This window comes from Gymnoscopelus microlampas (genome assembly GCF_963454915.1).
Source record: "Gymnoscopelus microlampas genome assembly, chromosome: 1".
NCBI lineage: Eukaryota > Metazoa > Chordata > Actinopteri > Myctophiformes > Myctophidae > Gymnoscopelus > Gymnoscopelus microlampas.
This window is the reverse complement of record NC_139962.1, coordinates 41,934,181-41,958,546: the sequence shown is the minus strand read 5'-3', so window position 1 is coordinate 41,958,546 and position 24,366 is coordinate 41,934,181. Positions and strand designations below refer to the sequence as shown.

The window sequence follows — 24,366 nt, the reverse complement described above, 5'->3', positions numbered from 1 at the left end:
AAATAATGCTTAAGTGCTTAGTCGATCATTTGATTAATCGAAAAAGTCATCGTCTCATCGATAAAATAATCGTTAAGTTAATAATCAATAGTTGCAGCCCTACACTCCATCCTTCCTTGGAGAAACACTATCTCCTTTCTCTGTCTCCATTCTCTCTATTTCTCTGCTATCACAGGGCTCTCTCTCTCTGTCTCTCTGACTCTGAATGCTGAAGCTGAGACGCGAGAGAAAGATACTGTAGTAAAGAGAGCGAGAGAAGACAGTTGTCTGTAGTTATCTGTATATCTGTCTCTGTGTGAATAATTTAACAATGTGGTTCAATATATGTACTGTATACTCCAGAGAGATGCATGCACGTGTGTGTGCGTGCGCGCGTGTGTGTGTGTGTGTGTGTGTGTGTGTGTGTGTGTGTGTGTGTGTGTGTGTGTGTGTGCGTGCGTGCGTGCGTGCGTGTGTCTAGCCTACTGCTCCACTTCTCCAGGCAGGAGAATAATAAAAAAACACGGGGGAAAGCGTACAGGAATCTGAAATAGGTTGAGATCCCAGCCTCATCCGCCTCCTCTCCCCAGCATCCTGCTTGCAAATCCAATCTTTGGATAATAAGATAGACGAATTGAGGGCCAGAATTAAATTGTGTGTGTGTGTGTGTGTGTGTGTGTGTGTGTGTGTGTGTGTGTGTGTGTGTGTGTGTGTGTGTGTGTGTGTGTGTGTGTGTGTGTGTGTGTGTGTGTGTGTGTGTGTGTGTGTGTGTGTGTGTGTTTGTGTGTGTGTGTGTGTGTGTGTGTGTGTGTGTGTGTGTGTGTGTGTGTGTGTGTGTGTGTGTGTGTGTGTGTGTGTGTGTGTGTGTGTGTGTGTGTGTGTGTGCGTGCGTGTGTGTGTGTGTGCGCGCGTGTGTGAGTGTGGTTGCACTATTCTCCAATCGCCTCCAACCCCATGATTTCGGCCATCTTATATGATCACGATGTGTCATGGGAAAAAGCTCAAATCAGATTATTCAGTGCGATGAAACTATGACCTACATCAGCCAAAGTATGCCGCCGCAAGATTTTACCTTGAGACATCAAAACAAAACAAAACAAAACAAAGAAAGCAAGTACATTTGTACCCAGTCTTGACTTGGCAGAAGTGGACAACATGGGATGACAAAGGGGAGCTGATAATAACTACATGCCATTATAGCCAATAGCCATGCTACATAGACTTGCATAGTGATCGATTCCCCGTGATTTAATTAACCCTTAGAATTGCTGAGGTAATGTTTTGGTAAAGGAAACATTTTATTAATTTACGTATATATATATTTATTTTGATCAACAGTTCAGTTGGTGTCTCCGCCAAGCCGAAGGCATGGCAGAGACGATGTTTTCGCCCCTCTCCGTCCATCCGTCCGTCCGTGTTTCTTTGTGTGTGTAGTGTGTCCGTCTGTGTACAGCCAATCTCCGGCACCGTTCGCCCGATCAACGTGAAACTGTGCACAGACACTCCCTGGAGGCCAGAGCAGAACCTCTGTCCCAAATCTTTCAAATCTGCCTGTTATAGCACCACCACCAGGAGGCCGATTTTTGCAACACACATTTCTTTTATAGACTTTGTCCAAACATCACGCAAATCGATACACATTATCTCTATAGTCATGTGATCAAGACGGATCTGTCCGATTTCTCATATTCCATCTGATTGGCTAAGATTGACTTCTACTACCTGGCTTGGCAGGGACCTGTGCTCCGAGGAGCAAATTTTTCTAGTTTTATTTTATTTTGTCCCCAATTTAATATTGCCAATTCCCCTCATGTTTCTCTAATCTCTGTATTAACTGCCAACTCTACTGTTTAGTCTTGGGAGGGTGTAAACAACCACATGTCTCCACGATACACATGGAGTCGCCAGCTGCTTCTTTTCACCTGACATTGAGGAGTTTCACTGGTAGTTTCACCAACTTGTCGCTAGTGCAGCGACAGAGATTGCCCTCCCCTGCCGGCTTCCCACCGACAAACACAGCCAATTGTGTTCGTTGGAGCACCCGCCAAATCCGGAGGCAACGTGGTGATATTGAACCCCAGTCTCCATAATGGTGGGCAGGAGCATACAGTATGGCATCCCAGACACTCCCTCTTTATTTTTACATGTTGCTGCATTGACTATCGTTCTAGCATCACCACAATGCATCCCAGATTATTTCTGTTAATTTTTTCTTCCTAATTTTTGGCATCAATTCCTCTTGAGCAATGTAGCTACTCTACAACATGGCTCCCCTCACAGCTAACCCCCATAGTTGCCCTGTAGAGGTATTAGACAACCACATGTCTCGATACACATGGAATCACCAACCATGTCTTTTCACTTAACATCTGATTTGAACCTCAGTCTCCACTGTAGTGGATGTTGGATTGAACACGTGAACACGTTATCCATTTTTCTGCCATAACCAGTATGAGTGAGTATGTTACCCCTGGACTACCTGGACAACAGGGTTAATGCCTCTTTTTGCAGAGGTATGAAAATTCTTTACTCAAACTGTAATAATCAAATGATTGTGTGCATTGTAAATATGGTCAAACGTGTCAGCCTTTTCTTTTTGGGAGGGGGGGGGGGGGGGGGTCTAATTACAGACCAAAGCACATGTTGGATTGAACACATAAACACTTTATCCAATTTCCTGCCATAACCGGATTACTGTAATTTGTGTGCAGGTCACCATAATTCAACACCTTTAAGTCTACTGCCTTATCTGCCTTATTTGTCACTGCTGTATTGTTCACTGTATCAGAAAATACTTTAAAACAACAGGTCCCATTTTTGGGTCACAGACCCATTTTGAGTAAATATCCTTCTTTTTAATGTTGAATATTTCAATTTCATATTTATTTTATTTTATTTTTGTGAAAAAAGTCAAACATTTTTTTAAAGCATTTGAGAAAAGAAATAACATAAAACCTAGAAATAGGGCTTCTTACTGTAAGTAGTTAATTATTAATATATAAGTTTGGGTCCTGCAGGAGACACCAAATGTATCTTTTGGGTCTTGAGCTAAAATGTTTGGGGACCCCTGCTTTAAAAGATCTCTTCCATTCAACATGAACAGCAGTGAGTTGTTCTGTTTGTGCATTTAGGCAACGCCTGATTAAAAAAAACCTGCTTCTCCTATTCAGACACATTAAAGTCAATTAGGACACAATTCTTCTCTGCTGCAAACTGTCTTAAAGGCTGTATAAAGCCAAATTGAGGAGGATAAATGAACTAAATAGTAACACACATTCCCGAGCTGGGAGGGGAAGGTTCAATGCTCTCTCTCAACAGCGCTTCATTACTATTGGCTGAAAAATCAATAGAGACTCAGCTCTAGTCCTAATTAGCAGACGATCTTATTAAAAGACAGAGCCACTGTCAAACACACACACACACACACACACACACACACACACACACACACACACACACACACACACACACACACACACACACACACACACACACACACACACACACACACACACACACACACACACACACACACACACACACACACACACACACACACACACACACACACACAGACACCACAATGTGCACAAAACACACATGTCCCCACTGGCAGGTGGAGGTGAGCTCTCCATGACAGAGAATCAGGATCAATTCTAATTTTTTATTCATTCAATTCAATTTGCACATAGATAAGATGCACTCACGCTGATTGCAATTATAAAAACTGCATACTCCTTTAATTTGAGAGGTGTGTGTGTGTGTGTGTGGTGTGTGTGTGTGTGTGTGTGCGTGTAAATTGTAATTGTCCATCATTGTCATAATAATACTAATATTTTAAACACACAGTAGAACAAAGTGGAGAATAGATTGTCATAGCATGGTGAGAATCACGCACGCACGCGCACGCACGCACGCGCGCACGCACAGCCTGTAACCTGTGAGGAATCTTAGCTGCTATTAAAAATTGATTAGCCGTCGCACTATCATTTTACCCCAAGGTCGACTCGTGATCTGTGCATGGCATGTGTGTGTGCGTGTGTGCGTGTGTGTGTGTGTGTGTGTGTGTGTGTGTGTGTGTGTGTGTGTGTGTGTGTGTGTGCGTGTGCGTGCACGAGCACACACATACAAGGAGGGCAGGCAGATGTGCATAGCTGACTTAATAGATGAATAAATCTGTCAAACTCGTACGATCCTTCAGGAGATAACTTTCATCAATACATCAGCAAGGAGGGTGAGAGAAAAGAGGAGAGGAGAGAAATGTGGAGCAGGGAGAAGAAATGGACAATATAGGAGCTAATACACCAATCCAGATTTTTTTTTAAATAGGCTCATGATAAATTGACCACATATATGAAGTTAAACAACTAAATTCTATCCAAACGATATCTTAAAAGTAAATTCTGTGCCTCAAAAAAGAAGTTTGACAGCGTTTAAAAACCGAAAGTAAAAAGTTAAAACTGCCCACAGAAAACAATGGCGGCTCGTTCCTTTTTGTCGGCTGCACTGGGTTCCATTCGGTTTCACTCGGAACAGTTCACACGGACACGGACGTGCACGGACGCGCACATGCGTGCATTCATTTATGTCCCGGACAAACATAAACTGTAGGGAAAATACGGATTTCAGAAAGAGGACTGTGTTTCAATGCAGGAAAACACCCCAGCATCATTATATAGTGGCTGATAGAGGGGAAAAAATGCAAAAATATATATATATAAATATTTTTAAAATTTAGGCTTAATGTTGCCTAGAATTCCTTTCATTTCATCCAACAGCAGTTCAGCCAGCTGTACCTCAGGATGTTTTTATTATTATTATTATTATAAGACACAGCTTTCATATCCTTCTCTGATACCATCTCCGCTCTTTGCTTCATCAGATGGACCAACATCGCTGCTGAAATCCAGTGCAGACTAATCTAGTGAGAGATTCCATATACACTGACAATCCCTCCCCCCCTCTCTCTCTCTTGCTCTGTCTATGATGTCTCAAGATTTTAACTGCCATGTTAATATAGCCTATAAGTGAGACCCTTAAGGTGTGAGAACCTTAACATGCACGCACGCATGAGCGCACAAACGAACAAACGCACGCACGCACGCATATACCTCACACATATATTTTATATATCTCACAGCTCCAGGCATTTTTTGATGTCTTTCATTAAATAATCCTCAATTCTATGCGAGAGAGAGAGAGAGAGAGAGAGAGAGAGAGAGAGAGAGAGAGAGGGAGAGAGAGAGTGCGTGCGTTAGGTCTTGGCAGTATTCACAGAGGAGTCCTATATGCTGTTGCTCTCTTCCACGGCTCTCTCCTTCTCCTCCCTCCATCATTATCTCCCTCCCTAGATGGCATATCTCTCTCTCTCTCTCTCTCTCTCTCTCTCTCTCTCTCTCTCTCTCTCTCTCTCTCTCTCTCTCTCTTTGTTTCTCTCTCTCTCTCTCTCTCGTCCCTTCCTCATCTGTCCAATCAGTGTAAACTAATAAAGCACAACAGATCCCAGTCACTATAACAACAGACATTCACACACAGCATGATAACAATACAGATAAGATGTCTGGATGGAAAACTGTGCATGCGCGTGCGTGTGTGCATGTGTGCGTGCGTGCGTGCGTGTGTATCTGTCTGTCTGTCTGTCTGTCTGTCTGTCTGTCTGTCTGTCTGTCTGTCTGTCTGTCTGTCTGTCTGTCTGTCTTTCTGTCTTTCTGATGAGTGAGAAGCATCTTTCACTTTCATATGGACAGACAGACAGACAGACAGACAGACAGACAGACAGATAGATATCATGGTAAAGATCAAGTATGTCTAAAGGTACTGGCATGTCTACTGGTATGTGTATCTACTCTGATATCTGTGTACCTGGTACTGTGATATCTAAGGGATGTATACACGCACGCACGCGCGCGCGCACACGCGCACGCGCACGCACGCACGCACACACACACACACACACACACACACACACACACACACACACACACACACACACACACACACACACACACACACACACACACACACACACACACAGACGGTGGGATCAACACTTCAAAATGCGGAGGAGGGGAACTAAAAAGTCATTACATGGACGATCAATATTACTAACACACACACACACACGCACACGCACACGCACACGCACACGCACACGCACACGCACACACACACACACACACACACACACACACACACACACACACACACACACGTATGCACGCACCGCACATACACACACGTTTCTTCAGCCACCAGTGATGGTGACAGATGACTTTTGTCAGGCAGAGCTTTGTTACCATGGTAACCATTAGGCTACACTTCAGTAGGGTGCAGTAGCAGAGATGTTACACACACAATGCAAGGTCATAATGAAACGGCACGGCTTCATTTCATATTTCATAAACTGATAAATCATTATATGTGATAATGGAGGTTCTTACATGTATAATTAAGATTGATTTACTGATTGATTGTAGATCTTATGTACTTCCTCTACACACACATGCGTGCGCGCACACGCGCACACGCACACACACACACACACACACACACACACACACACACACACACACACACACACACACACACACACACACACACACACACACACACATAAACTCTGTTCTCTCTGCTTATGATGCCAAGTGCAATATGGGCTATTGGGCAAGTGTAATATTATATGATATGATTCCCCGTGGTCCCTCCTTATTTTAATATTCAAGACTTTTTAAAGATGCATTGTATGCATTATGGATGTTTTTATTGACAACATACTATGACGACTCGACTCTGACAAACAGTTTAGGGCATAACGTTGCTCTATCAGTATTTCTTACTTTGTTGATGCTGCTATTTGTTTATGTGGATACACTAGGGGTGTGCCGATACACTAATTTCACGAAACGATACGATACGATATTTGGCTCACAACTTCGATACGATTTCGATACGATACGATACGCACTTTTTGTATTATGAAAATAAATGGGGGAGAAAAAAAGGAAATGCAAACAAATAATTCTGTTTTTGCATTATTCAGACATGCAAACTTGTAGCTTTTCAGCCGTTTTGAATCCAAATAGGGCAATAGTGTGACACCTGACCCGAAAAAAAACAACATGTTGTCACCCTTTTCACCTCGGGGCTGTTTGCATGCCTGATTATTTTGATTGGTGTAAAAAAAAAATGTTTTTTTTTTTTTTTTTTTTTTTTTCAAAACGATATTTTTTTTTTCCAAAACGATACATATCGTCGCGAAAACGTATCGCGATATATCGCGGGACGATATATCGGCACACCCCTAGGATACACTAAAGACTAAACAATATTTTGTTGTATGTTCCATACAATGACAATAAACATCTTATCTTATCTCATCTGCTGTTATAGTTGTAAATACAGGTAATATTATTATAACAACATACAGTATGCCTTAGTAGCATTTGTCTTCAGAAACCAAATGGTTTTCTCTCACCTTTCCCAGTCCGGGTGTGTCTTTGATCTTATTGACTGCTCGTAGCAGACAGGGTGGGGCTGGGGGTGGGGACATCAGCAGGGTGGAGCTAAAGTTGGTGGGAAATAGATGAGGGTCACATGATGGCGAAGCTGATGTCAGTGGAGCTGTAACTGTGGCGATGGCTTTCTGCTTCTTCTTCTTTGATGATAAGTTTAACTTTTGGGCAGCTCTGAAAAGATGGAGGAAAAAAAGAGGGAAAGGTGAATGATCAGAATTGTACTGTGGATCGAGGCCATTTAAGGCTTTAAAAACAAAAAGTCAAATGTTTAAATCAATACGATGTTTCACTGGTAGTCTGTGCAGTTTGGCCAGAACCAGGATATGTGCTCTCGCTTTCTAGTTCCAGTCAAGAGTCTGGCAGCTGAATTTTGGACCATCTGTAGACGAGAGAGAGAGTAGGGTTCATCTTCTGGGGAGCATGAAGGTGCACAGTAAATTCTATTGACTAAACAGCCAGTAGTTGTTGTTGAGATATCGGGACCAAAGTATTGGACAGACAGAAAGATGGATCCTTGCTGTTAGTGGGGCTGAAAATAGTTAGATAGTATAGATGTACTGTATAGATACTGTATACTGTATACACTCACACACATGCACACAAACAAACTGTATGTAATTATTACAGATCCTAAGTCTGTTTGCTGCTGTACTTCCACAGTACATCCACATGTGCTAATACTGTACTATATACACGCACACGTGCACCCACACTCACACATGTGTTGCTCCCACATGTACAGGTAGCAGCATCTGTGTCTCTGTATACATGTCTCTCACACACTCCAAACAAAGTTCTTCCATTCTCTTTTAATCTCTCACTCGTTTCTCTAGTAGTATAACTTCTTTCTTTCCTGTGTTTATTTTTACTGATCTGTCTACAGATCTGTCTGTCTACGGATCTGTCTGTCTGTCTGTCTACGGATCTGTGTGTCTGTCTGTCTGTCTGTCTGTCTGTCTGTCTGTCTGTCTGTCTGACTGTCGGCCTGTCTGTCTGCTCACAAGTTTTGTTTTGATTGATTGAATACTTTATTACACATTTCATTGTAGCACACCCGGATACGGAAATGACGTCAATCGAAGATTTTCTTTTCCGCCTGCTTCCTGTTTAAGCCCCCCTCTAAAACGGTCTTTTCTCGGCTTTGTCTTTCTCCGCCATGGAATGCTGTTTAGAAACGCTGTTTTGAAACTGCTACTACTGCAAAATGGAATGTCGCCGATTGAAAATGTCTTCTCTGGGCCACTCACACAACTACCCTGTGTGTCTACAAACAGTTGAACACGCGATCATAAGGGATTTAGCAAGGTCTGTGGCGAGGTGAAAAAGTAAGTGAGTTTTCCGTTCACATAGCGAAACATGGTGTTTTTACGCTGGGCTGGAGGAGAAGGACTCCGCCCCGGTCAGAATGTTTGTTGTCTGAGCGGCGTGCACGGATCGCCTGTGTGTTTAGAAACGATTGGACTTGCGAATTGGAAAAAAAAGAGAGAATTTTTTAAAGTTATAAAAAACACTAAATCGCTGGCAGTGGGCAAACACAGCCAGAAAAAAGTCTGGCAGGGAATGAGTTAACAGTTTACAAGTTGTACAGAGGTACGGTTTACAATGATTGTTAAATTGTTAAATTGGATAACACAAAAAGCCCTAGGCTTGTTTCCATTGTGGTCCTGTGTATTCAATGCATTGAGACATTTAAAGACATACAAAAATATACAATAATAAACAAGACATAATCAACACTAGTAGCAATGAACGTATATGTACAGTAAACATTTGGGGGGGTGCATCTGTCTGCATCTGTGTGTCAGAATAACTTCAACCAAACTACAACATCAAACGGCTGCTCAAGGAACAGGCAGCAATTACCAACTGCTTGCATCCATCATCTCTCCACCTCGCTCTTTCTGTCACAACAAATTTACCACCAAGGGGTTTCCTTATATATCTATCTATGTATGTGTGTGTGTGTGTGTGTGTGTGTGTGTGTGTGTGTGTGTGTGTGTGTGTGTGTGTGTGTGTGTGTGTGTGTGTGTGTGTGTGTGTGTGTGTGTGTGTGTGTGTGTGTGTGTGCGTGTGCGTGCGTGCGTGCGTCTGTATGTGAGAGAGAGAGAGGGAGATGCGAATCGAGGAGAGATAATTATATGTAGACAGAGAGAGAGAAAAGACCTTGTGACCTGACACACACTCCTTCAGAGAGACATATTTTCACACCATTGGCTTTCAATTAAGTACTGCAGCTAGCAGGAGAGAGAGCGAGAGAGAGAGAGAGAGAGAGAGAGAGGATATGTGGAGAGGGGGATGAAAAGAGCGATGTGATCTCAGTGACCCATAGAAGAACTGATTGTCCACCGTTTGACTAGCTGTCCCTGGAGACAGTGTGTGTGTGTGTGTGTGTGTGTGTGTGTGTGTGTGTGTGTGTGTGTGTGTGTGTGTGTGTGTGTGTGTGTGTGTGTGTGTGTGTGTGTGTGTGTGTGTGTGTGTGTGTGTGTGTTCTAATGGCTTCTCAATTATGTGTAGGCACCAATCATACATTATGTATTGATTAAAATGGATGCAGTGAGAAAGATTTTCTCACTGCAATCCATTTTTTTTACAGACAGCAGGCTGACTCCAGATCTGTTGATGGTGAAACCTTCCTGCAGCCTTCACAAGATGGGGAAGCCCTAGCGACTTAAGGCCACTTCAGACGGGGGACTATTGACACGGGCGTCCTCGCTTGGATCGGCGGGGATCACGCCGTGGTCATTGTTGTTTTGTCCTCCTGCGTGTGGCGTGGAAAAACAGCTGACCACAATCCAGGACTGCGCCCGCTTGCCTCTCCGCCCTTCAACTTCTCTGTGTGTCCCAAATAATCGTCCGCCTCTTATTGAAAATGAATTACTAAGGCGCGTCAATCGCTCCCCGTCTGAAACATTCTTAAGAAAGCGTGTGTGTGTGTGTGTGTGTGTGTGTGTGTGTGTGTGTGTGTGTGTGTGTGTGTGTGTGTGTGTGTGTGTGTGTGTGTGTGTGTGTGTGTGTGTGTGTGTGTGTGTGTGTGTGTGTGTGTGTGTGTGTGTGTGCGTGCAAGTTTCTCTTTCTCTCTCTCAACATGTAGAATGTCTGTCCCCACAGGGACTCTTTCCAGACAATAATGAAATATATTAGTCTCACACAGTGGAGGTAAAGAAGAGGTCAGGAGGAGAGGAGAGGAGAGGAGATGAGAGGAGAGGAGAGATGAGCAGAGGAGGACACAGACTGAGGGAAGAGAGGAGGAGAGAAGAGAGCACAGAGATGGATGGAGAGGAGAGAGGAGAGATGAACGGAGATTAGGTTGGACTCAGAGAGTCACATTAAGTGTGTGTGTGTGTGTGTGTGTGTGTGTGTGTGTGTGTGTGTGTGTGTGTGTGTGTGTGTGTGTGTGTGTGTGTGTGTGTGTGTGTGTGTGTGTGTGTGTGTGTGATGAGAGTGTTTGAATGCAGGTCACGCCTCAGTGTAACAGAGCAAGACAGACATGGGATTTACCAGTACATGTGCATGCACTCGTGCGCATGTGCTCGTGAGTGCACACACACACACACACACACACACACACACACACACACACACACACACACACACACACACACACACACACACACACACACACACACACACACACACACACACACACACACACCCTGAAGGAAATGCTCTTTGGAGCAGAATAAAATATAATATAAAGCGAAACATTGTCTTCCAACACTGCTACTCTGTGCACTGCTCTCTCTCTCCCTCTCTCTCTGTCTGTCTGTCTGTCTGTCTGTCTGTCTGTCTGTCTGTCTGTCTGTCTGTCTGTCTGTCTGTCACTCAAAATCTAGGCTACGACAAGCATCTATTTCTGCAAGGACAGAATGGACGTGTCATTGTCTATACATGCAGTCAGACAGTTTTCACAGATGTAGGGATGTAATTCTTTTTTTTACTTTGAGTGCTAAACGCTGTGATTTTTACCTTCAGCCAAAAGTACAAAGCATCCAAATGATGAAGTGTCACCGTTGAGAAGCACCAGTGTCCGCCAACATCGAGTATTTTATGTCAGTCCACACCCACTCGACTGCCTGGAGTGCTACTCCACAGCAGACAGAGCAGCCACTCCCGGGAACAAACAACAGTGCTACAATACTGTGCTATTGTTAACCCTTTAAGACCGGGAACGCATCTGTGTGTCATTTTTTGATTTCTTTGGGCTATTTTTGAATAGCCCAAAGAAATCTTAAAATGACACACAGATGCTCTCCCTGTCTGAATGGGTTAAACACCCTTTATATTCTGAAAGCACTAACCACAAAATTCACCCCACACACACACACACACACACACACGCACAGTTGCACAGTCAAATCCGTTCAGAGTTCAAAATGGACACATTTTCACTGTATACTTCATAGAAATGGATTGAACTGCATATTCCTGGCTGCAATCGTGACGTAACCAACCAATTGATTTGGATCAAGCAATTGCTGACAGGATGATATCAGAGACAAAAGATGAATTTCCAGCTGGAGGCCTTCAAATACAGCAGTGAGAAAACACACAAATTACTTGGCACAGGGGTGAATTATTGGGGGTTCGAATCCACCGCAGTGCAGAGCCGCAGGAAGGGTGGTGCGAACGGTGCGGCCGCACCGGGCCCCGCGCTACGGGGGGCCTCGCAAAAAAACGGGAACATTTTTTTTTTAACATGACACCCAACATGACACCCAACTTAATGTTTTGAGGGCAAAAATAACCGCAAATAACCACCCAAAACTCGGATATATCCGACAGAAACCGCGACAGCGCGCGCGCGGGTACTCCACGCACGTGCTCGCCAACTCCGCACCGGGCCCCGCATTTCTCCCAGACGGCTCTGCCGCAGTGCACCCACAGCTTGTAGAGTGTCTATACGAAGGGAGGCCAGGCGGGTAGGGTGATATTTGTCACTGCACGTACCCCTACGGGCTGGGGCGGCACCTGTCAGCGGGGAATGTTGAATGGGGAAGTAGGACGGAGGCGCTCCTCACTAGTAAAGTACAACAGCAGTGGTAAGCAGTGAGAAGAAATAATTGGCTTTATGACTAAATTGGGAGGGAAAAGAGGTAAAATAATTATTTTAGAAAACTAGAGGTCCCTCATACCTACACCAATATGTCTGAGTCATATAGTGTCGGGGGCTTTGTCAGATTACCCGATGTACCTGTCTGCCTGTGGCCCTTTTGTGCCCATATATGGAGATCTCTGTATCTGCCTGTCTACCTGTGTCCCTTTTATGCCCATATATGGAGATACCTGATGTCATTAGTATATGCCCATACCCTGTATATTGGCATGCCCATACTATATGGGCATATTGATTGGATCGGGAGTTCTGGACAACTGGATATCCTCCATATATGCCCATGTATGGACATATTGGTCGGATCGGCGGTTCTGGACAACCAGAACCTCTTACTGAGTATATATTATGTCCATTAGCATATCACTTGGACTGTAGAGTCCCCATTCTGAGCAAAAACTTGGTTAGAGCCCTGCAAGACTCCAGTCAACTGAACTTGTATTTGTCCCGTGTGTCCCTCTCCCCCCACCCCCGCCCCCAATTCCTCACTCACTCACTCACTCAAACACACACACACACACACACACACGCACGCGTGCACGCACGCACGCACGCACGCACGCACGCACGCACACACGCACGCACGCACGCACACACACACACACACACACACACACACACACAGTGACACCTGAGCTAAAAAACATGGCATGGTCTCACAGCTGGTCAGAGACCTGTAATAAATGTTCTCTCAGACAGATGTGTGTATGTTTGGAAACTTGACCAGATGTGTGTGTTTACACATGTGTGTAATGTGGCCTTGTTACCTGCCAGACAAGACAGAGTGTGTGCATGTGCATGTGCATGTGCATGTGCATGTGCATGTGCATGTGCATGTGCATGTGCATGTGCATGTGCATGTGCATGTGCATGTGCATGTGCATGTGCATGTGCATGTGCATGTGCATGTGCACGCCTGTGTGTGTGTGTGTGTGTGTGTGTGTGTGTGTGTGTGTATGCGCGTGCGTGCGTGCGTGCGTGCGTGCGTGCGTGCGTGTGTGCGTGCGTGTGTGTTTACGAGCTGCATCTGGCATCTAGCACTTTAGTAGATGCACAAACTTGGAAAAAACTCAACGACAAGTATTTCAGAGTACATCACAGACATTGAACAGAATTTTGCCTTAGCTTTTGGCCTGGGCATTCCTGCAATCTGCAGGCCTCTCACAACTGATTTATGGACATTACAGAGGCTTCCAAATATCAAACATATCAAACAAATATCAAACATTAAGACGTTGGTACTTAAGCACCTTGGTAAGAGGAATGCCTCTTCCAGACTGTGATCAAATGTACATGCCACTTCCAAAATGGTCACTTCTCTACTGTCCTCATCAACAACAACAACATCTGGTGTATTGGTTGTGACACCTGAAAAGGCATCATTTTCATTATTGCGCATGAACGTGGCAGTTGAAACACAAGAGTGCTTATACATTTTGGCAGATGATGAAACATATGAACTTATGTCCTTAGCTAACAGGTCAACAATTCTGTCATGCCTAGCAATGTACCTTCCCTTATATACTGTACATGGCAGCCGTTCAGAATATGTGACCAGACTTCCCGCTGTGACCATGTTCGGCGAGAACAGTTGCGCACAAACCTCAGTGCACAACAATGTTCACCAGAGAAGTTCGTTCTCGATAATGTTGATCTCCTTATTCAATCAAAGCATTGATGTGAATAATTAAGGCTATGGGTATGTAATAAACAAATGATCACATTATTATTAGTATTATTACGAATCTATATATATCATATATTGTGTGTGTATAGTGTGTATATGGTGTTGTGACACACTGAACTCACCTGGCAAAGAACGATGCAGCCGCAGAGGTGCTGCTGGTTGATGTGGCAACGGCTGGAGTGTGAGAGGGTGAGTTTGTGTGAGAGGGTGAGTTTGTGTGAGAGGGTGAGTTTGTGTGGGAGGGTGAGTGTGTGTGTGTGGGAGTGTGCTGAGTGTGTGAGGGTGAGTGTGTGTTGTAGCGGTTGAGGGCGGCTTCTGTCAATCCTTCTCTAGAACCTTCTGAGATCATCTGAGAGATCTGAAGAGAAACAGACAAACGAGAGATGGAGAGAGAAAGAGAGAGAGATTGGTTCATCACTCAAACATAGCATTTGAACATAATGTTGAAGAGATATTCAACATCTAGAAACCTAAATGTCCCTACTGTATTTAGACAATTTATGGCATATAGGACGCGGAGGGGGATGCTCATCTTCAATTGTGCTAGTCAGATGGGGTTTATATTTAGACACAGAATTAGTCATGGGTGTGTTTTTAAATTAAAGCTGGTTAAAGTGCAACTTCTCTCTGCATTGCGCCAGACCACACCTCATTTTAAGACCAAAAAGCCAATGGGTGCAAAATGGGCACAAGATCATTTGATATTTATACAACATGAGAGCTGAGTGGGAAAATTACAATTGCATCAGTTGGAAATAAATGATAATTGCGCTGTGCCTAGCGCCGTCTTGCACCATGTGGAAGAGAGGGCTGAATGTCTGCAATTGATTTAAAACAAAAGCTTTTCAATAAATCTTTGTTCAGTGAGATAACACAATTTACCACTGCAGATAAAACATCACTTTCTCTACTGCAGTGGAAGTATTACTATAATATGTATTATCATACATTCAACTTATGCAAAATCTCTTTGAGATACTTTATAGGGCACACACACACACACACACACACACACACACACACACACACACACACACACACACACACACACACACACACACACACACACACACACACACACACACACACACACACACACACACACACACACACACACACACACACACACACACACACACACACAGCTCAGGCATATCAGCTGGATATATTCAGTGAGAACATCGTGACTCTGTGCTGTCTTTGTTTATTACGTTTATTTTGACTGTATGTTCAGAAGAGTCTCTCTGGTGTGTGTGTGTGTGTGTGTGTGTGTGTGTGTGTGTGTGTGTGTGTGTGTGTGTGTGTGTGTGTATGCGGACCAAACAAAATTATAAAACAGCAAAAGGAAAACTACCTGACACATTGGAAAGAAGCAACATAAAAGCAGAGTAAACTAGAATGCTATCTGGCCCTAAACAGAGAATACGCAGTGGCAGAATACCTGAGCACCGTGACCGACCCAAAACAAAGAAAAATCTTAACTAGGTACAGACTCAGTGAGCACAGTCTTGCGATCGAGAAAGGTCGTCACAGGCAGACCTGTATCCCGAGAGAAGACAGACTATGCACCCACTGCACACAAAAGGAAGTGGAAACCGAGCTACACTTCCTAACCGTCTGTCCATTGTACCAAGACATCAGAGACACATACTTCCCACAGATTACAACCACACACAGAGATTTTGAAAACATGACCAATGACAAAAAACTCCCATATCTGCTGGGGGAAGTACAACAATGTGCAAACACAGCAGCAAGATTCGTGAGCTGCTGTGATAGGAGAAGGATATCGAACGGAACACAACCACCCTAAAGACTAATCATTGTGTATATTCCTGCACTATATTTGCACCCAGTGATCTTGGTACATAGAAATTGATCTATTGAAGATTCTGACTTTCAAATGTACATTTTTTGTTTTGATTGTATTGCTGTATTGTTGTATTGTGCTTTTTGCTTTGGCAATGTAAACGTATGTTTTCTCATGCCAATAAAGCCCTTTGAATTGAAATTGAATTGTATGTGTGTGTCAGACAGACAGACAGACAGACAGACAGACAGACAGACAGACAGACAGACAGACAGACAGACAGACAGACAGGAGAATGTTTATGATCTGTCTGCAGATAGACAGGAACAGACACACCCTCCTCTTCTCATCTTTCTGAAGTAGCTGCTCTCTTGTCTTTATTAGGGGTATTTGTGATTGTTCTTCCAATCAGGAGATCTGCCTTCCCAAGCATGAAAATAAACAAATGTTTGCACATAGGACCAGCAGCCCCGGCTTAACGGAAGTGTTTTAGGTGCTGAAGCACAGGGCACCAACCTTGGGGGGGGGGGGGGGGGGCACCAAACGGCGTGGAAAAAGTGAAAGAAGACTATCGCCGAAAAGCGCCGAAATTTAGAAGCAGCGGCTTCTAAATTTCGGCGCTGACAAATCAGTCCCGGGGGGCACCGAACCGGGTCCAAGTACCGGGCACCACGAAGGCTTAAGCCGGCCCTGAGGACCAGTCCTATGCCTAAATCTCCTCCCACATTTTTTGCTCAGTTGACATCAAACTCTATAAATGAATAATAAAGCTCAAAGGATCATGAAAGAAATGTCAACATGCTTAGATAATAGTAGATGTAATGTGGTGAAAATCATCATGTATCCAAATTGCAGTCAATACAAATAAAGTACATTTAAACATCAGTTTTCTCAATTATGGAACAATACATTTTTGTAAAAAATGAACAAATGAAATTCAGAGCAACTATCCCAGGACTATCATCAATTGTCAATCAATCAATCAATCAATGGAGATCTCTGAATCTGTCAGTCCTTGTCCCTTTTATGCCCATACTGTATATGATGTCATCAGTATATGCCCATATTGGTATGGCCATATATGGACATATCTGTCACATTCCGAGGACCACACTCCCTTGAGTCCTTGCTTATGTGTACTCCGAGTTTGGAGGTATATATGCCTATATATGGGCGTATGGGGTTTGTTTATGGTTATGTCTGAGTCACAGCTACGTGGCTATTTATGGGCAGGGCCTCAACTTAGGGCAGGGCTTAACTACATTAGGTATTCAGGAGTATGCAATTGTCTCTTTATTTTTGTTGTTCTGTTTTTTTTGTCTGTCCATTTACGGACTGGACATGCCCAACGTCAGCGCAAATCAGTGATGTTAGGCAATGGTTAAATCACCATGTTAGGCAACCGCTTGTGTTGTGTGTGACGTCAGACCAGAGCTCGATCAGCGACAGAGAGAAAGATAAGGATAGAGAAGAGGGAGAGTATATATGTACTTCATCCCTCTCTCCATCTCTGTATTCTGTCCCTTCTAATTTCATTCTCCTTTTCGTCAATAGCAGAAACCTGTGATTAAATGCGCGTGACTGTGTGTGTGTGTGTGTGTGTGTGTGTGTGTGTGTGTGTGTGTGTGTGTGTGTGTGTGTGTGTGTGTGTGTGTGTGTGTGTGTGTGTGTGTGTGTGTGTGTGTGTGTGTGTGCGCGCATGCGTGCAAGCATGCGCGTGTGTGTGTGTGTGTGTGTGTGTGTGTGTGTGTGTGTGTGTGTGCTAGTACTGCCAGGAGCACTTCTAGACAGACAGATTCAATAAGCTGCTCTCTCTCACTCTCTCCACCGCTGCTACATACAAAGCAGGCATTGTGTGTGTGTGTGTGTGTGTGTGTGTGTGTGTGTGTGTGTGTATGTGAGAGTGAGTGTGTGTGTGCGTGCAATGCATGTATTTTTGAACATGTGTGCAGGCGAGCCAGGCATGAAATACGGATATGGATTATTGATTATTGTTCTTTATGAGCTGCCAGCAGCCACACAGCAGGCCATATAAATCAAACACCTGCTGCAATAAAGGAACTGTGTGTGTGTGTGTGTGTGTGTGTGTGTGTGTGTGTGTGTGTGTGTGTGTGTGTGTGTGTGTGTGTGTGTGTGTGTGTGTGTGTGTGTGTGTGTGTGTGTGTGTGTGTGTGTGTGTGTGTGTGTGTGTGTGTGTGTGTGTGTGTGTGTCTGGACATTGTCTTCATAAATCAAGTCTATAATGTCTCTACAGACTGTCTGCAGTGCTCCCAGTTCTGTTACACATATTTCATAAAGTCAAGGTAAACTATGTCCTGTTGACACCAGAAGTGAAAAGCTGGGATGATCTTCAAGGAAATGGACAATGTCCACACAGTGGAGAGGTCATGATGAATACCTACATGTATGCACGTAGGTTTCATTGAGATTAATATGTGCACGTCTTTGACATCCATGTTTTTTTGTGTTTTTTTAACCTAAAATCCATCCTGACTCTAATCTCCTCCTAAGACCTCAGGCTGCTCCCACATCTGGTGAGCCAAAGAAAGCCATTCTTCACACTACCTGTCATGGCTCACGACTGAAGCCTTATTTATACCTTGGCGTGTGTCTGGGAACAAGACGGGGTCTAATAAGAGATCCGCAGGGCGTGCCCTTCCTTGTGAATCTCTGAAGCCATGTTGATGATGTCAGGCATGCCCAAATGGAGGGAGAGCAGGATGGTGGATCGGTGATTATGAATTCATAAAATGTGAAATATATTCACATACAAGAACATTTTCAGGGATGTACTTCCTTGGCCAACTGGCAGCGTGCACAAGAAATTATTCTTATACCAGTGTTGTGTCAATTTGAGAAATAATGGATAGCCTATACATCAATGTTTATTAAGTCAATAGTGGTCTTCATCCTGGCAGGTCATCTTTGAGAACATGAGGATGTACATACTGTATACAATGTACATACAGTATACAAGGGACTGTATATATGTTTATGTTGTGAATTTATGTTCCTCATGACAATTGAACACTTCTTTCCCTGTTGCAAGGCCACTGCCCCTCAAAGACAAATCTCTGAGATCTCTTCATCCATGTATATTTTTTTTTGGTCAATGTATTTTTATTACGTTTTCAAAAAGGACAAAATAGACGGACATGTATATCTCAGATTAACACACACAATAAAAAAGAAGTAAAACTAAATTAGGTAATACACAAAATGTGTAAAACCAATATGTGTAAAAGTCAAGAGTCAAAATTTAACTAAACAGACAAAAGACAACCAGAGCTACCAAAACACACATACAAGTCAGGTATCTTGAGTAAATGCTAACCTTAAACAGACTCCTTATACTATTTTGAAGAGTGAAACAAGACTGCGGACAAAACAGTCCTTCAGTGCCCATACTTTGAATTATTCTTTTATGCATGTCTTAATAGAGCTTCCCCTATAGGCTATACGTGTATATAAATGTGTGTTGCTCTAATCTGTGTGTAATGTATGCTAATGGAAAAAATAAGTGCATCTGATGAGTGCATCTGAATCAAATTCAAGTCGTTTTGTGAATTGCAAGGTTGTGTGTGAGCTGAACTGTGAATGCTGAAGGAATGGGAAAAAAGTATTTGCCTGATAGCCTATGGCTGAGCAACATCTTACAAAATGTTTTGGCTTGCACTGAGCAAAGCTTGGAAAATTAAATAATACTGATGGATGACAATCAAATATTAAAAAATTAACTCTCGCTTTTGTATTTTGAAATTCTATTCACTAAATTGGCAGAGCGCCATGGCGCAGAGCATATTCCAGTTAAAAGGAAGGCCAAGAGAATCTTTGATTGGTTATTCCAACACAAGCCCCTACCACACCCACTAATATACTACAATCAAATCCATTTCACATCTGTGCCGCGGGTTCTCCAGATTCCAGCTGTACACCGGTTTCACCAGAATACTGGCCTTCATGTTCATTCCTCCTTCTTCTCCCCCTCCCAATCTCTCTATCACTTCCATCCCCCCTGTTGGATTATTCTCTCTATCCTCTCCCACTATTTTGTCCTGACCTTAACCGCATGAGAGAGGGAGGTCCCCAGAGTCCCAATTATCACTGTATGAATTATTACATCTCTACAACACGCACGCTCGCACGCTCGCACGCACGCACGCACGCACGCACAAAAACACACACACACACACACACACACACACACACACACACACACACACACACACACACACACACACACACACACACACACACACACACACACCTCTTGAAGTCTATACTGTCTCCCTATTATCAGGAAACCATCCTCTCATACGCCTTCCATCCATTTCTTCTTCCTCTTCTCTTCAAACCCTCTTTTCCAACCATCTTAAAGGGGAATTTTGCCCCACGGTTTTCTTACCTTTTCTATGATGTTATGATAGCCTAGGATGAGTGGTACAGTAGAAAAATGTCAGCTAAAAACGTGCGCCTATGGTCCTTGCGCTAAACACGTATTTTAATAGCTTTTTTTTTTGGTGAGATCTGACGTTCATAGTGACAGAACACTATGCAACGTGATTGTCTTGAATGCGCCCCAAGTCTCGCTAGACGAGATTGAAATATCGAGATTTAAATCTCGCCAACGATTTAAATCTTGTCTCTTTTCTCTGTTCCTTGGCAGTTCGTAGAGTTTGTTACTGTTCTCCTCTGTTTTGGCTAACTATATTTTGTTTGTTCCTACTTCCTAGTATTTCTTTTTTTTGGATTGGCACTGGATTCTCCATGGATTTGTTTGCTCATGAAATAAACCCTTTGAGTTTCAACTACTCTGCCTCCGTCTGGTTCCTCCATTTGGTTTCTACACTAAGCTCGTCATGTAGCAGGCTGGGTGATTGCTGCTGGGTAGTTGTTGGGTCACTGGGTGGTTTCTGGGTGGTCGCTGGGTGGTTGCTAAGTGGTGGCTGAGAGGTTACTGGGTGGTTGCTGGTTGCTCATATGTATTAGGAGCTACTGTAATTCGTAATAAATATTGAGATTATATTTAACGGGAGTAATGGGAGGTGTTTGTATTTTCCTTTACTGAGAATATAATCTCTCTCTCTCCCTCTCTCTCACTATCTATCTCAACCCTCTAAATGTAAAGCCTAGAAGCCTTAGATCAAAGACTTTATAGACACTAGACCATACCCGGTCGACGCATCCGTGGGGGGATATGCGCACATGATCTGGCAACCCGGGGGGGAAGTTCGTCCCATAGCTGGGCAGCCCCGTAACCATGGCGACATTCTTTGACACAAAAGCGCTAATAAGAAGCTGAGATTTGATGAAATTGAAAAACGGGCTTCACAGTTAAGTTCAGATGGTAATGGTCAATGGCTGTGTGCAAAATCAGAGCAATTGGTCCAGCCACTGAGGAGAACCGGCTAGCTTCACCTACGCTTCACCTACGCACCTACTCAAGACGGTTACTAGAATTATAGTATGATAGTATGATACACACACCTCACCCAATTGCAGCCTGATGTGACAGCACACAGCAATATGGTAATGAAAATATGAGGAGAGGAGAGAATACAAAGTATGCATTGCGTGTACTGTATGAACTAGCATAATAACTTAATATTAATAATAGCATAATAAGTGATTTTGCATTACCATTGAAAGTTAAACTAATATAAATAAATAAAACCTACTGCCAGCTTGCCTGGTCATTTGATTGGTTGATTAAAATATTAGTCAGAAATGTAAACAGCACGTGGCACAGTAAGATACTACTTTCATATAATTGGTCTTCACTAATGTTCATTATGTACATGTAGTCTACCCGTCTGTGTCTCATAGGAGGGCTGTGGACCAGTGGCTCAGCCACGGGCGGGCATAGGTAGGCCTGGGCCCACCCATTTGGTTTTTCTGTCACCCAAAAAAAAAAAAAAAAAAAAAAATATATATATATATATATATATATATATATATACAGGGGTGCACATCATTTTTTGGGCCATTTTGTCAACGGGGGGTGGGGGGTCCCGGTTCGGTAGGACGCTTCACCGGCGATGTTGTAGCGCCCTGCTTCTAAATTCCGCCGTTTTTCGCCGTTTCATTTTCCTTCACGCCGTTTGGTGCCCCCCCCCAAGGTTGGTGCCCTGTGCTGCACTGCTTTTATCCGCCAGATTGGGACGCTCACGGCATATTTTGCACCATCACAGTGCGTTCATCATCGGTGACGAGTGCCTGTAACACAGCCAGCAGCGTGCTGCGTGCGAGTCGCGCGACTGACTGTGTCTGTGTGTCAGGATTCGAGGCCACAATCACGTGCAGCATGCGTCCCCTCCCCCTCCGCCTAATGGCTGTGTATGGGGCCGACGCTTGGTTTAGCATGATTGTGTGCGCAAATGCGATTCCCTTCGTCTGATGTGCTGCGCAGCATGCATTTTGTTATGTGCACCCCTGTATATATATATATATGTATGTATATATATATGTATATATATATATATATATATATATATATATATATATATATATATATATATATATATATATATATATATATATATTCGTTTTTTATATATATATATCGTATTCAGCCATTTTGATAACAGTGTATATATAGGTATCCGAAATCTGTCACAAACGCGCAAAAAAAGTAATAAAAACCCGGGAAAAAACGCAAATTTCACGCACGTCTGGACGCGCATGCTAGCGTTCTGGCTACGCCACTGCAGTGGACAGTTCAGAAACCTGCCTACCAGTCACATCATCAATGGGGAATTGAAACTGCAGGATTTCTATCCCGGAAAGTTACCATGCTATAATACTATAATTGTTCTGACTGTATTATATATTATATATTTTAAAAAATCTTGTTTGAGAAAGAAAACCTGCCTAATAATGATGTCACTGGTAGGCAGGTTTCTGAAATGTCCACAGCCCTCCTATGAGACACAGACCAAGTAGATTTTTTGTTTTACCATTTTATAATGAGCATTAGTGAGGACCATTTATATGAAGATTGGTTGACAATGGACAAAGCATGTTGTGATGTGTGTATTTGTGCATTGTTATTATCTCAGCCAGGCAGAGCAGGATCCCCCCGCTGTATGGGATGTACATTCTGCCATTTCACTCTTCCCTTCAGCTGAAGGCGTGCTTCTATTGCCTTACAGTATAGTTGATAATCCTTGTATGTGAAAAACTTTTTTTCCCCCATAGAATCTATTAGTTACCAACATTACCCCTACCTCTACCCCAACATTGCTGTGGTGAAGTAATGTTGGCCTCATTGGTCAAGTTTATAAAGATCACTACTTCCATCTATCTACCTGTGTGCACACGACGGGAGAGAGACGTCGTTATTTTAAAGAACGCACGTCGACTGATTGCAGCAAAATAGTAAACGTGTCACCTGTATGAATATGAATTATTATATCTACTGTACAACACACACACACAGACACGCACGCACGCACGCACGCACGCACGCACGCACGCACGCACGCACGCACGCACGCACGCACGCACGCACGCACACACACACACACACACACACACACACACACACACACACACACACACACACACACACACACACACACACACACAGCTTACCTGGTAGGGGTACAATGTAACTCCTCCATTAGCTCTGGTCAGGTACTGGTGTGCTTGAAGAGCTGCTGTACTCAACACTGGTCCACCGGTACCAGTCCCATTATTGCTGCTGGGACCAGGGTTATGGACCTGCTGGGGTCCTATCGGCCTTCCTGAACTAGGGGAGCCGTTCCTTCTGTCCACCCCACCTCCGAGCCCCAGAGAGCTGGGCTTGGAGCCTAGTCTATGCCCTGCAGCTGGTGACTGAGAGCTAGCGCTCTGACCCCCGTGGCTGGGTGTAGAAGGTCCATGGTTGGGGGTAGATGTTCCATGGCTGGGGGTGGAAGGTCCCTGGTTGAGGGTAGATGTTCCATGGCTGGAGGTAGATGTTCCATGGCTGGGGGTGGAAGGTCCATGGCTGGGGTTAGATGTCCCATGGCTCGGGGTGGAAGGTCCATGGCTGGGGGTAGATGTTCCTTGGCTGGGGGTGGAAGGTCCATGGCTGGGGGTAGATGTCCCATGGCTCAGGGTGGAAGGTCCATGGTTGGGGGTAGATGTTCCATGGCTCGGGGTAGATGGTCCGTGGCTGGGGGTGGAAGGTCCTTGGTTGGGGGTAGATGTCCCATGGCTGGAGGTGTGGGTGAAGGTCTGGAAGGGGGGGTTTGCAGAAGCCGCAGTAGAGGAGGAGGAAGAC

General features: G+C 43.9%; 1 protein-coding gene across 1 annotated transcript in view; it reads right to left on the bottom strand.

Annotated features, from left to right (window-relative positions):
* kif26ba (kinesin family member 26Ba) overlaps window positions 1-24,366 on the bottom strand; it is a 114,997-nt gene that overhangs the window by 39,868 nt on the left and 50,763 nt on the right. The window contains exons 3-5 of the mRNA XM_084043073.1: window positions 23,694-24,366; window positions 14,413-14,648; window positions 7,454-7,664 (exon numbers count right to left, since the gene is read on the bottom strand). The exon at window positions 23,694-24,366 is cut by the window's right edge and continues 278 nt beyond it. Coding sequence (XP_083899199.1) covers window positions 7,454-7,664; window positions 14,413-14,648; window positions 23,694-24,366 — 1,120 coding nt within the window. The remainder of the gene's footprint in view (window positions 1-7,453; window positions 7,665-14,412; window positions 14,649-23,693) is intronic.